At 39.9% G+C, this 12,749-nt stretch overlaps 1 protein-coding gene across 1 annotated transcript in view; it reads left to right on the top strand.

The window, feature by feature from the left end:
* The window catches only part of LOC113671270 (uncharacterized), a 31,075-nt gene extending 19,150 nt beyond the window's left edge, over positions 1-11,925 (top strand). The window contains exons 29-41 of the mRNA XM_089200892.1: positions 399-500; positions 1,023-1,085; positions 1,327-1,439; positions 2,501-2,588; positions 4,108-4,194; positions 4,735-4,996; positions 5,327-5,501; positions 6,227-6,371; positions 7,293-7,324; positions 7,668-7,786; positions 8,324-8,916; positions 9,244-10,199; positions 10,361-11,925. Coding sequence (XP_089057018.1) covers positions 399-500; positions 1,023-1,085; positions 1,327-1,439; positions 2,501-2,588; positions 4,108-4,194; positions 4,735-4,996; positions 5,327-5,501; positions 6,227-6,371; positions 7,293-7,324; positions 7,668-7,786; positions 8,324-8,916; positions 9,244-10,199; positions 10,361-10,508 — 2,883 coding nt within the window. The 3' untranslated portion in view covers positions 10,509-11,925. The remainder of the gene's footprint in view (positions 1-398; positions 501-1,022; positions 1,086-1,326; positions 1,440-2,500; positions 2,589-4,107; positions 4,195-4,734; positions 4,997-5,326; positions 5,502-6,226; positions 6,372-7,292; positions 7,325-7,667; positions 7,787-8,323; positions 8,917-9,243; positions 10,200-10,360) is intronic.
* The last annotated feature ends 824 nt before the right edge of the window (positions 11,926-12,749 follow it).

Below are 12,749 nucleotides of genomic sequence, written 5' to 3' on the forward strand. Positions count from 1 at the left end.
AATCCCGTATTACTTCCTGCACCCAATTGAAACTATTCTTTTATCAAGCCTGACAGTGATCAGTTGGATAGGGGTAGAGTTAGGCTGCACATGCCAAAACCTGATTGTGCTTGTAAAACTCGTCCGAATTTTTCTATGTTGGAGGAATTTTTCACCCTCTTCTAGGTTTGTGTCGCCACACACTCGTTTATTTGAGGCAAGCTGATTTGTTGCACAAAATATATTTTTTTAAAATTTGTAATCCATTCGTAAAATTTCTAAATTTATTTAGTGGAGAAAAATTCAGTGTGTTTGGATTTCATTTGTTTCGTCTGTTTCTTTGGTCAAACGTGATTGTAATAAATATGTCAGGTCTGATCACAATTACTGGAAGATAAAAGGTCATATTGTTTCAACAGTTGCTACTGAAGTTCCATTTGTGCACAAGTGACAGTGATATTGAAGCCAGATTTGCGGAGCTGGCTGGGGAATTTTACAAAGCCGCTGAAGAGAAAATGAAGGTAAGTAAGGAAAACGTTACAAAACTTGACCAGTCAGAGTAAAGTGAAGGGAAGTGCATACTTTTGATTAAAAACAAATTTGTACGCGAAGTTGAAGTTTGTAGTTTGGTTGTCAACGTTCGCTGTTTGCAGCTTGAATTAAAGCCTTGTATAAATAAGAAAAAAGTGTAGTGTGTTGTAATCATCCAAAGGTTAAGAAATGTCTATTAAATGTAATCATATCCTTTTGGTTTATCAATTGTTTGTCGTCGAGTTAATGGACAAAAAAATGAAAAAGTAAAAATGCGAATCCCACAAAGAAATTGAGCTCCAGTCTCCGAAGGTCGAATGTTACATCGCTAAGTGCTGATGGACTGGGTTATGAGCGGGTCCTTGTGGCCCAAAATAGGCATACTGCTTTTTGTAGGACCAACCTTAAACGTCCTGTGTCAACTGGATTATGAATCTTAGCTTTCGATTTAAGAATGATATCAGGGTTATTTGTCTCGTAATATAGAGGTTTGTGTGTTTGCGTGATTTCAGAACAATATGGCTAAGATGATCGATTGTGCCAAAGAAGTTTGTCCGTATATCACCTCCTCAGACGTAAGTTGTATATATTTCAAAAAGATTTTCGTCTGGTTCCCAAGCGCTATAGAAATGCAATCTCGTATTTTTCAATGCTGGTTGACTATAAAACTCATACGCTTACAGCCGTTGTGTTATAATAATCTTAGGCTAACAGATTTACCTTCAGTGAAGTACATTTGCCTTCAGAGGAAGTCCTCTATTCTATTCCACCATTAAGAAGTGGTCTGTTAGATTCATAAAACCGTGTTGCTTATAGGATGTTCAAAGCCGTTTACTGGCTGTGGCACAAGGAAAGTCAAGTCTGAATGAAACTTTTGTGGAGGAAGTGATTCTTACTCGTGCTGCAGCGGGTATTGCTAACAGATTAAGGTTAGAGACACTTAAATAACTTTGTGATTTTATCATGTTTTATCTATAGGGACAAAATTTCATTCAAATATTGCTTACATTTGTATGAACATGAAAGCGATCTTCGCAGGAATGAACTTTGCTTGAGCATAATTGAAAATAAGGGCTGATCCCGTACTGGACTGAATTTTTTTAGGCCTTATTTCCATTACTGCTTAAGTAAGGTTCGTTACTGCGAAAATCGTTTTCATATTCATTTCTTAATCCGCAGTTCACATAAATATTTTCATATATTTACAGTCATATAAGTATGTACATCCCTTTGACTAATGCGGACAGTTTGTAAATAACGTTTGATATGTTGGTAAAAGAAATGGAAAAAAGTTTATATGAGGAATTGAAATGCAAAGTAAACCCCCCCCCCCTACTGGTTCAGCCTTTAACCCTTAAACTCCCAAGATCTCATAAGTACCTCTCCTGACTGTCTGCTGCCATACAATTCTTCTGATGTTACTTCTAAGAATTTGTTATTGGATCAACTAATAATCCCCTAATTGATAGTTTTCTTGGTTCTCATCACTTTTCTTCTTGATTTTGTATTGATATCATGAGGAGAAATTCTGTCTTGGTCACTCATGAAAGTTAAAGCGTTAAGATACGTCCGTTATTAATTATAATAGATAAGCCAGACCTGTCAATTCTCTAACCGGATCACTGAATATGATGAACATTCACAATAGTTATTAAGGAAAACTCCTCAAACGAGGAGCCTTAAACGTAGGTCAAATCACTGGCTAATTTTATGAACCGATGATACATTGCCGGTAATAAAAAACTGATGCGTGAGAGCTAAACTGGCTTCCTCAATTGCAATACGATTCTCCGACTAGAAACTTCCTTTCTCTTTTTCAGTGGTTTGATTGAAACCTTAGATTTCCTGAAACATTTCAGTGGCCAATACCGCACCGTGACGCTTTCGATATTTATTGTCCACAAACGAAATGAAAATGTCTGTGAAAACTTGAAATGGGACCAAGTAACTTAACCCCACCCTTCCTCGGTCCTGTTGTTTTCATTTGCAGCGAAGACAAGCTTACAGTGGCATCTGTCATGGCGGACACGATCATGGAGATTGTGATACACCAGTTGGAAAATAGTGTCAACAAACTGGTGAGTGACGAGGGGAATAACAACTTGAACTGTGTTAATGTAATGTGTAATTGAAGTGAACAAAGAAGGATTTGGTAGACACTTAGCAGGACACGAAACCACGTTCTCTCAAAGATCGAAAGTTTTTATTGTAACATTTCCGGTCTTATTCTCGTTTCACACTTTGTTTATGTCCACAACAGATATTATTCCTGCTTATGCGCGTGTTTTATGTTGTAAAATGTAACTCAGTGTTATCGGCGGTTACTGCTGCTGGAAATTGAAATTGCAGCAACGTCCAGTTTACCTTGCTCCGAAGAATATTTTTACTGTAGTGTTCTAGCATGTTTTGAAAGACAATCGTTACGGTTACTTGCAAAGTAACTTGATCATGGTAGAATCGCGTAGAATTGTCACGTTATGGCCTGGTCTAAGCATCTAAATGGGAAAAAATGCGAGAGGATATTTGAAATTTCCCTGATCAACATATGAAAATCTTGTTCGAAGTTTGCCAAGAATGCCGAGTAATTTGTTGCGATCCAAGGCCGCAGACAAAATTGGCTGACATACTGAAATTTACGTGTTAGCGAGAGCCCTGAACAGGTTATAATTATAGTAACGCCAAAATGGACAAAGGAAAGTAAAACACAGGATAATTATAAAGGATGTGGTTAAAATCACAATAAAGATAACGAAGGACCCTTTATTATTTTTGTGGATAGCAACCCTTTTGTTCTTTGTGAACTGTCTGGTTCACTTATTGGTGACGGTCAATAAATCTAACGCAAACATAGCAATGGAAAGAGATCTCTTTGAGGACTGGTTGAATAATTAAATAAATATCCGGAAAGTTCCAAATAAGTATCATTAGTACTTGATGGGGACTGTTTTACCCACTTGTAGCCGGCCTCTTGGCATCCTGCATTGGGAAACGTTATAACGAAAAGAAAATTTAGGCATGCGTATCATGCAAGAGCTATTTTTTTTGGCTGGGGTGGGTTGAGATGGAACACTTTGTGTACCTAACGTTTTAATTTTTGTGGCAAAAAAGAGAATAACTTTCAAAAGAACGAAAAGATCGCATTTCTTCACCTCGAGAGAAAGAAATACTTTTTAAATAATCATAACTCAAAATAATTTTCCTCTAGTTTTCACGGAAATTGAGTCGCAAAACAAAGCTTGACTCTTTTTCAAGCCAATAAAATATGCAAAACTAGAATTTGTATCTTAAATTTATTTTCATTTCTTTGTCATGTTATCTTGGCGTGGTCACATATTCTTTGTTCACCGTTCCCGTTCTGTCCAGATGACTGGGGGTAGCTCTCTTTATTCATTTGAGTATTCAGGGACCGCTATTATGATTAACAAAACGCAAAAGAAGAACTCAAGATTGCTAATGTGATAATCACCAGATTTGAACTCTTGCCAATAGCGCGTCTAAAGTACCAATTCCGTTTTGATCTTGTATCAAAAAATCTTTAGTACCTTAACGAGACATTCCTTTGTAGTAACCAAAGGGTAACAAATATTTATTTCACAGGACCTCCTTCTCAGGGAACACCGAAGCAAAATGGAGAATAAGGACTCGGAGAATGAGAAGAACATTGAAGAAGACGATGTGGCAGCGGTAAGACAATCGAACTTGGAAATGACATGAAGGGGTCGAGTGTCGTAAAGCACAACAATAAATGTAAAGGAAAAGAACAAAGAAAGGCGAGAAAGAGGAAGTGAGAAAGAGAGAGTGACTTAGGCTGAGTTTCTTTGAGTTTTGCACCTGACTTGTTAATTAAGAAAGCAGCGAGAAATTTTCAGACTAATTACAGGCGTAGTGAGGCAAAAGTAGTGTACTGCGGAATTGTGTTCGTCACTTAGTTGGAAGTGCATGTTGATTGGTACAGTTGTTCAGGAAACTTCTGCCATTCTACGAGACGTTTTGTGTCGCAAGTGGTTGTCTTTATGGATTGGGTGTCTGCGTGCTTGCTCTTCTCCTCCGGCATGCGGCGTATGGCATACCTGCCGTGGGTTACGGCCTGTAACGTGTGTCTCGTGGAATATCTCTACCGGTGTTTACTTGAGGCGCTGTGCACCTCTCGTAGTCAGGAATTAACTTCGCTTCTCGCCAAGATTATATTTATCAGTTTTTTTCCATTTCTGTTTTTTCTTAAAGGCGGCTCGCAAAGCTCGTAACCGCCTGAGCTCAGCCCAGCTGACTGCACCTGCAGGGGATGGAACAGAGGGCGGCGGAAGGAGCCACAGGAGACGACCTACAGTGAGCAGACGTCCATCAGCCAGGCTGGTCGAGGAAGACGAAAAAGTCGTCAAGGAAGTTGAGGATGAGGTGAAAACAGAGAAAGTAGAAAAACTCAAATTGGCTAAAGATGAAGTTGAAGGAAAGCCGCTGCCTCAGTTGGTCGTCCCAACTAAAGTTGGTACGTCAACTTTTTGTTTTTTTCAAGTATTAATTTGTTTGAAACCAAAATCAAATCATATATCTCTGAGAGAGAAGTTATGTTCAACATTGGTTACAACAGTAGGACAAATTAAAACCCTTGCAAGTTCGAATCTGTCGTCAAATGCCATTAACCGAGCAAACTTTTTCAGAGAGTTTAGTTATCGAATTTTCTTGGATCATATTTATTATCAACTCGTGAGTTTCATTTCAAGGTGAGTCTTATTGCAAGCCCAGGTAACGTCTGTCATCTGTGGGCTTACTTTTACTACTTAGCTTTATTTGTTCTACATTTTGGTGCTTCATTCAGAATTCAACGATTTGGAGATGAAGACCTCAGGGTTGAAGCACTTAGGCAAGGATCGTGCTCGGCCCCCACAGAAAAGGCGCCTCCCCACCCGACCCTCCAACAGACCAGCTGTCGCTCAGGACGAGAGTAAAGACGATGAAAGTATCGAGGCATTTTGGAGCAAGACAGAGCAAGAGTAAGTGTCTTTGTGTGTCTTCTTTTTGCCTTCGTTTGACACTGTAGCCTGAGATCTCGGTCTTTCGTTTGTGAGAAACAACCATTGAACACATGGTTACTATAACTTTTATTTTCACTAACATTTTCAAGAACTTAATGTTCCGGTCAGGCTGTTAATTTTCTTGTCTTTAAGAGTTTTGAGATGAAGCTCCACCATGCAGAGTGTCCCAGTTTCCTTTTGGTTAGCACGCTAGACTCCTGACTGAGAGGTCTGAGTCTGAGTCCTGGCCGATCCATGACTTCGCGTTGTCCGTGAAACCATATCGCTGTTACAGTGCCTCTGTTGAGGGGGAAGGGGGTAGAGGGGTCGTTTGTTTACCCTGTGATAAACTAGCATATTACCCAGGGGCAGTAACAGTACTCCCAGTCACTTCATGCTCTGGAGACAAGTGTAAGCTCCGAAAATAAGGGCCCACTAAATATGTTTAGGTTTCCGTGATCAAAGTTTGATCTAAGTCATCAAACAAAGAAATACGTTATATTTTCCTGGCGGAAAAAGAGATCAGTTGACCAAAAGCATTTTAAGAGGCTTCATGTAATTCATGTATTTTAAGCACTGCTTCAAATTTGGAAAAGGTAGCGTACTGTTGTGTGCGACAGATCACTTTGTACCTGCCTATTTCAATTTATCTGTTCTTGTAAAAAGAAACCTTATTTCGAAGTTAACTTCAAGTTCTTTTTCAGGCCGCCGAAAGTTGAAGTTACTCCTGAGAAACCCACAAGGAAGACATCAACAACTAAAACGTCACCGGCAGCAACCCCAAGCAAAACACCACCTCCTAAACCAGCGCCAAAACCGAAACCTTCACCCAAGGCCAAAGATAACGAGGTAAAAAGTTACGGATTCGCCATTAAATACGAGAAGTGCGAGAGTCATAAAACCTTATTTAGATATTCTCTTAAGTAACTTCCTTTCATTAACCCTTCGAACCTTTTTTGGAGAATTGAGGCGACGGGGTCGGCTGTGAATCGAGGTGAACTCCGATGAGTTTCTCACAATTATAATTGTTTAAACGAATTTAAGGAAGACCGTCTCATTTTCTACCAGCGCGTAACTCCATCCGGGCAGGTAGTAAGTTCTATGGGATATATCGTTCGGTGTACGTCCACCGAATATGATCTATAGAGATCGCGCTGAATTGAAAGAGCGGCTAGTAACAAAAGTCATTCTTCAACTCAGAACTGTTAAATTATCCGAAAACAAAAACCTTGTAAATAGAACAAAAGAGATGGTAAGTTTTGAGCTCGGTGAAGAAAGAGAGAAAGATGTTTTTCGTCTAGTCACAAAGAAAAAATTTTGAGTCCCTAATGAGGAATCCTTTATACACAGATATCGATAAAACTAACGACGTTTTTCAGCTCAGCAATCATTATTAAAATTAACGGCAACGATGCTTGCTTTAACGGCTTATTGTTTCAACCAGTTACGACGTCTTAACCCTTTAACTCCCAAAAGTGATTAACATGTGATTTCTCCCTATCATATCCATACATTGACCAGCAAGCAGGTAATGAGAATACCCAAACTTGTCAGGTTAAAGTTGCTATCTTGAACTAACGCCAAATTCTAGCAGCTATTTCACAAGGAAATGTGTAGCAGCTAGAGGGGAGAATTAACGATCAGATCCTTGGGAGTTAAAGGGTTAAAGAACCTATGTTGGCCAGTCCCTGTCAAATTTTGATGTGTTATTATGGGATTTTAATTTTTCGTTGATTTTGTTCATCTTGGTTTGGTCTTTGTCTTCTACAGGAACATAAAAAGTCGAGTTGGATGCCAAAAGGGTCAGTGAAGATTCACATGTTTTTCACATAGTAATGCGTTGGAAGAGATTGTAGGCCGTGAACAAAGGCAGTTCTGTCGTAGCTCGTGAGAAAGGAACGTGCGTAGATGTAGAATGGAACCTGGCTTTTATCTGTAATTGAATACGAAAAAAAAAAAGCAAACATGTCTAGTTCTTTTGGTCGTAATTTCACTCTTCATGTCAAATTAATAGTTTTCCTGATGCGCTTTCGCCTGCTCTGTGTCAGTCATCGCTCCCCTATTTCCTTTTTCTGACTGTTTATTTGTTGTGGAAGCCAGTACAATTCAGCGTTTTCAATGTTTGTCATTTATTCTTTTGAACAGTGGTATAAGTCTTCCAGGGTTTCTTAAGAAGAAACAAAGCAGAGATCGCGCACTAACTGCGCCGAGCACGGGCGAAGGAAAATCCACGGCCTGGTACACAGACAACAGCAAACAGACTGGTAAACACAACAGTGATTGTGAGATATATTTACATAAACTTATCTTTTCAAGTAGGTTCATTGCAAAGACGCGTTAAGTCGCTTGTGTAAAAGCTTTGGAAAGATCTCGAAACAGGCTTGTTACTGTTAAATAATTAAGCCATCGAAAACTTAGCGGTAAGCTAAATCATAAGTTAGGCTCCCACTTATGATGCAAATTTATCCATAAACCAGAATCATAATTGCTTGATTCCTTTTGGAGCACGGTCGGTCGTTACTCTTTGTTGTAACTGTTCAAGCGACTTTCCCAGCCATATTCCTCAATCTTACTCCTTCACTGCCCACATAATTCCTGTAGTTTCTTTTAAAGCACAACTTCGAATATTGAATAATGAAAGAAGATAGGGTTCTTTTCGGTGACGCATTTTGAAGCTCTTGCGACGATCACAAATTCAAATCATGTCCACGCCGTAACTCCCAACGACTGATTTATTTGACTCTTTTCTAACCTCTGTTTATTTGTACAGCTTCAGGAAATATCTATTTTATTTTTCTCAGATACTGAAAAAAAGAAAAATCAGGCCTCTCCAAAGGAAGAGCACAAAGCCTCGAAAGAGAAGATGCCCTCTGGAAAGAAGCCAGACGTGTCTAAAGAAAGAGTGCCTTCTGACAAGAAAGCTGAACAACTAGCAGAGAAGGCGACTCCAGAACCAGCAGCCCCTACAGAAAAGGTTCCCTTGGACAAGGAGCCTGAGGTCACTAAGGCAAAGACACCCACTGAAGACAAACCCGAGGTAACCATAGAAAAGAGAAGTGTTGAAGAAAATGACGAGGTGTCAAAAGAAAGAGCTCCTTCACTGATTAAACGAGAAAGAACTCCGTCAGCAGAGAAAATTGTGGGCACTAAACCACCCATCATGGGCGTCAAACCATTTGCTCTTCCTCGTGATAGGACCGGGACGGGGCCATCCGCGCAGTCTCGTGTTGGGGGATCCACACCTGAGAAGGATGCATCAAAGCCTACCTCAGAGGAGCCTGCTGCTAAGCTGCGTGGGCCTCCCAAATTTGGAATAGGAATAGGTGGAGCTGCCGGTGGAGGACTGTTGGCTGAAATGAAACAGAGGCAAGAGAGGGCGGCCAGCTTAGGAAGGGTAAGAACAACTGAGGTTATTTTATTGATTTATACAACAATGTTATGATGATGACAAAAAATATTCCTCTGATGATCACTGTCGATAAATTAACCTTACTTTTCAGAACTCAATTGTATTTCGAGAAAAGAAGCGCTTTTAACGAAATTTTATACTTCTTCTACGAGTTAGGAACGAAGAAAATATCACAGTTCCCCATAACACCCTTTAAGGATTCGAACTTCGAACCCCCCAGCTGTTTTTAAACCATGTTGAACCCTCCGTTTGCTCTATCATCGTAGTTATTGTTTGTAACATAACAACTTACATTGTTCGCTTTTTTTACAGAAAGTAACAGATAAACCAGCCGAAAGCAAATCCTCTGAACCAGACAAGGGTTCGAAGCCTGCTCCTGCCATCGGGAGTAAAGAGGTAGCCCCGCAAATTGCTAAAGAGGGACTTGTCAAACCGTCATCCTTTAAGAGCTCGAGACCCAGGTTGCCGTCTGGTACTCCGCCAAAACCCGCTCCTCGGCCTGGTAAGAAGGACTCCAGGAAAGAATCAAGGGAAGAACCGAAAGACGAAAATAAAGAGAAGGAACCGGAAGTGAAAAAAGAAGTTCAACCGGAAGCTAAAGAAGACGTTAAACAGGAAGTACTGAAGAACGGAAAACCCAAAGAAGCGAAAGAGATTCCATCGGAAACAAAACAATCGGAAAAAAGGGAAGAACTAGATGGGAAAGTAGAAAAAGTGGAAAAGGTGGAGGAAAAGGAGAAACCTGAAGAAGTTACAGAGAAAGGTGTGGTGGACGACCGGAAGGAGACGGAAAAGGAAGATAAGAAGGAGGTTAATACAGAGGGAAATGAAGAGACGCCAAGTGAAAGAGCACAGGAACAGACGGAGAAAGTTGACCAGAAGGTAAAAGATGTTAACAGCGAGATAGAGAAGGTAGACAGTGCGAAGATGGAAGAAGAGGTTAAAGAGAAAGATAACAGCGGGTCGACCGTGGTAAAAGACGATTTGTGGGTTGCTCGTGAGAGTGGCAAAGAAGCTTTAAGACCAGGGGGGCGGTCCATGTCACTGAAGGTGCAACGGACCACATCTGGAACAGAGAAGACAGCCATGCGGTCCGCGACTCTACCTAAACCCTGGTCGCCTGGTCAAGCTCCTTCCAATATGCTGTCTAGGAAGTTAAGCTGGGACAGGGCAAATGCTGGGGAAGAAGACGGCAGAAGGACAAAAAGAAGTGCGAGTAGCAGCGATGAAGGTATCCCAGAAGTCTCCGAGGATCAAATTTCAAAATCGTAAGTTGGACAAAAAAGAGCCGTTTGAGAATTCATGTAATAAAATGGTAGAGAAATTCTAGAGGTATTCAGAGGAGCCCCTTTTGAAAGAGTTAGGACTGGGATTGAGTGACCATGGGTGAAAGTATCTGATCTCACACTGCAGTTTTGTCCCTCATTAGGTCCTCCGCTGACCCTGGAGAAGCCGAAGAGCAAAAAGACAGCAAACTCGCAGATAAGACCACGACAACGAACGGCTCGATTCCTAAAAGTCCTGATGCGGCTAAATTGGAGGAGTTATTAAACTCAGATGGCGACACAGTGCTTTGAAAGGTTTTGTGAGGCTTTTGTGAATATCGATGCGAGTGAATGCTGCTAGATTGGTAGTAAGGGACTGTCCGTGATGTTTTTGGAGTGGGGGATGGCGATTGAAGATATTTTGAGGGAAAAAAAATTCCCGTCTTTTCGAGGCAAAGGAGTATTTTCCGGTTGCTTCTTTCAACTGATCATATTTTCGTCCACGAAAAGTTTCTATTTTTTCGTCATAAAGTAAGTTGTTTTCGACAATTTTCATTCCCACTTCAATGGCCGTTCCCCAGACAAAAATCAACAGGTGTACATGTTGTTATATTTTTATTTAGATTAATTTAATTCTAATATTTTTCGATTAAAAAAAGATTATCTTGATGCCGAATACGACTACCATTAGACTCCTTACATCGTTCGCTATAAGCAGTTATTTCTACAGTTTTCTGTGAAAGGTTAGTTTCTGTGTGTTGTACAATGGCACAGAAGTGAAACGATCGACGGAAGAGCTTTTGAATTGTTTGGATTTTAAACAGAAAACTGTAATTTAAATCGAATCAAATGCAGGTATCGGCTGTCTGGAAAAAGCGTAAGAAAAAAAGATTAAAAGAGTCTTGCAGTTTACGACATTTACTTCAAACTTCAGTTGTTTAGTTTACTTGTTGCATGTTCATTACTCGTTGTTTATCTTAGCACGGGCCAAACTGTAACGGAAAAGAGTGCGTCATGTCATTTTGGGTCGTTTGGCTACGATGTAAATTCTCTTAATAACCAAGCTTTAATTGATTATGTGTGGGCGAAGAAAAATTCCATTGCGGCGCCATTAAACAAGAATAGAACCCAGATAAACATGAATGCTAATTGGATAATGGGATAGAGTTAAGTATTATTCCTTAGAAAAAACCACTGTAAACGTTGCTTCGTTTGAATTACATTTAATTTTTCTCCCCTGGGTAATCGTGACTATGCTTGAAAAAGTTGAGAACCTTTATTAAGAGGTCAATATTAGTTCCGCCTAAATTCATCAGTTAAGTAGACAACCCTCGCTGATTTAAGGCGCAATTAACATGAATTGCCATTTTGGTTTTTTAACATGATTATCCCGCCAGTCTGTATTTTATATTTTTTCTACCTTTTGTATTTAATTTGACTTATGTCAATTTTCACAAGACGGCTGAAAAATTCTCCTCAGATAAAAATAATTCAACAACCATGAACAGAAAATCACACCACCGGCATCTGGTCACGCAACTTTTTCAGGGACCACTGCGTGACAAGGCTTCTAACGACCTGAAAGGGTTTTCAGCAAAATCGCGGAGGGACGTAAAATAATAGATAGAAATAAGGCCAATTTAGCTTTATATTCCGTGCTTTAAACAGATTGCATTGAAGTGTATTTACAAATGTAGGTAGGATAAGAATAAATGGTGGATTTTTATAATTTCACGTGGTTTGTTAAATTTATTACACTGCGCTGGTATATGAGACACGCAGGACTACGAACCCTAAAGGCTTGAGTCTTGGGTCGAGCTTTCGCTGGATCGTGACGGACGTAATATGGAAACATTTTTACCTTTTTGCTCTTGCGACGGGACGTTTGGAGAAGATAAAATGAAGGCTTTCTGCGTAAACCCTTTGAGGAATGAGAATTATTCGATTTTTCAAACTTGAAATATTTCTGAGTTAATGAATCAAAACCATGAACAGACATTGGCTGCCAATCTACTTCTGGTACGGTAGAATAAGTTGTATCATTATGGATATTATTAGTTGAGGGAAACAATAATAGAATAATTTCTTTTGTAAGGAGGCCGGAATCCTATATCCCCAAATTTCTTTGGGCGATCGCGCTTGTAACTGGTTCTTCTTTTTCCGTTACGTACAGGAACGAAACAGTCCATAATAAAAGAGAAGAAACAGTTCACAAGATACTAGCGCAAAAAACAAACAAACAAACAAACAGGAAAGGAAAGAAACAGTGCGCGAGACACTAGCGTAACATACAAGCAGAAGAGGAACGAAACCGCGCGAGATACTAACGTAACAAACATACAGCTAAGGAAAAAGACAGTGCACGAGATGCTTAGGTAACAAACGGATAGAAAAGGAAAGAAATTGCGCGAGATGCTAACGTAACAAACGAACAGAAGGGTTAAGGATTTCGCGAGATACTATCTTAACAAACAAACAGAAAAAGACAGGAAAAAAAAACAGCAACATGAAAGGAAAGGAGTTGTGCACGATGAAAAAATTACGCGCGTCTGA

This window comes from Pocillopora damicornis, chromosome 3 (genome assembly GCF_964200805.1).
Source record: "Pocillopora damicornis chromosome 3, jaPocDami1.2, whole genome shotgun sequence".
In the NCBI taxonomy this organism is placed as follows: Eukaryota; Metazoa; Cnidaria; class Anthozoa; order Scleractinia; family Pocilloporidae; genus Pocillopora; species Pocillopora damicornis.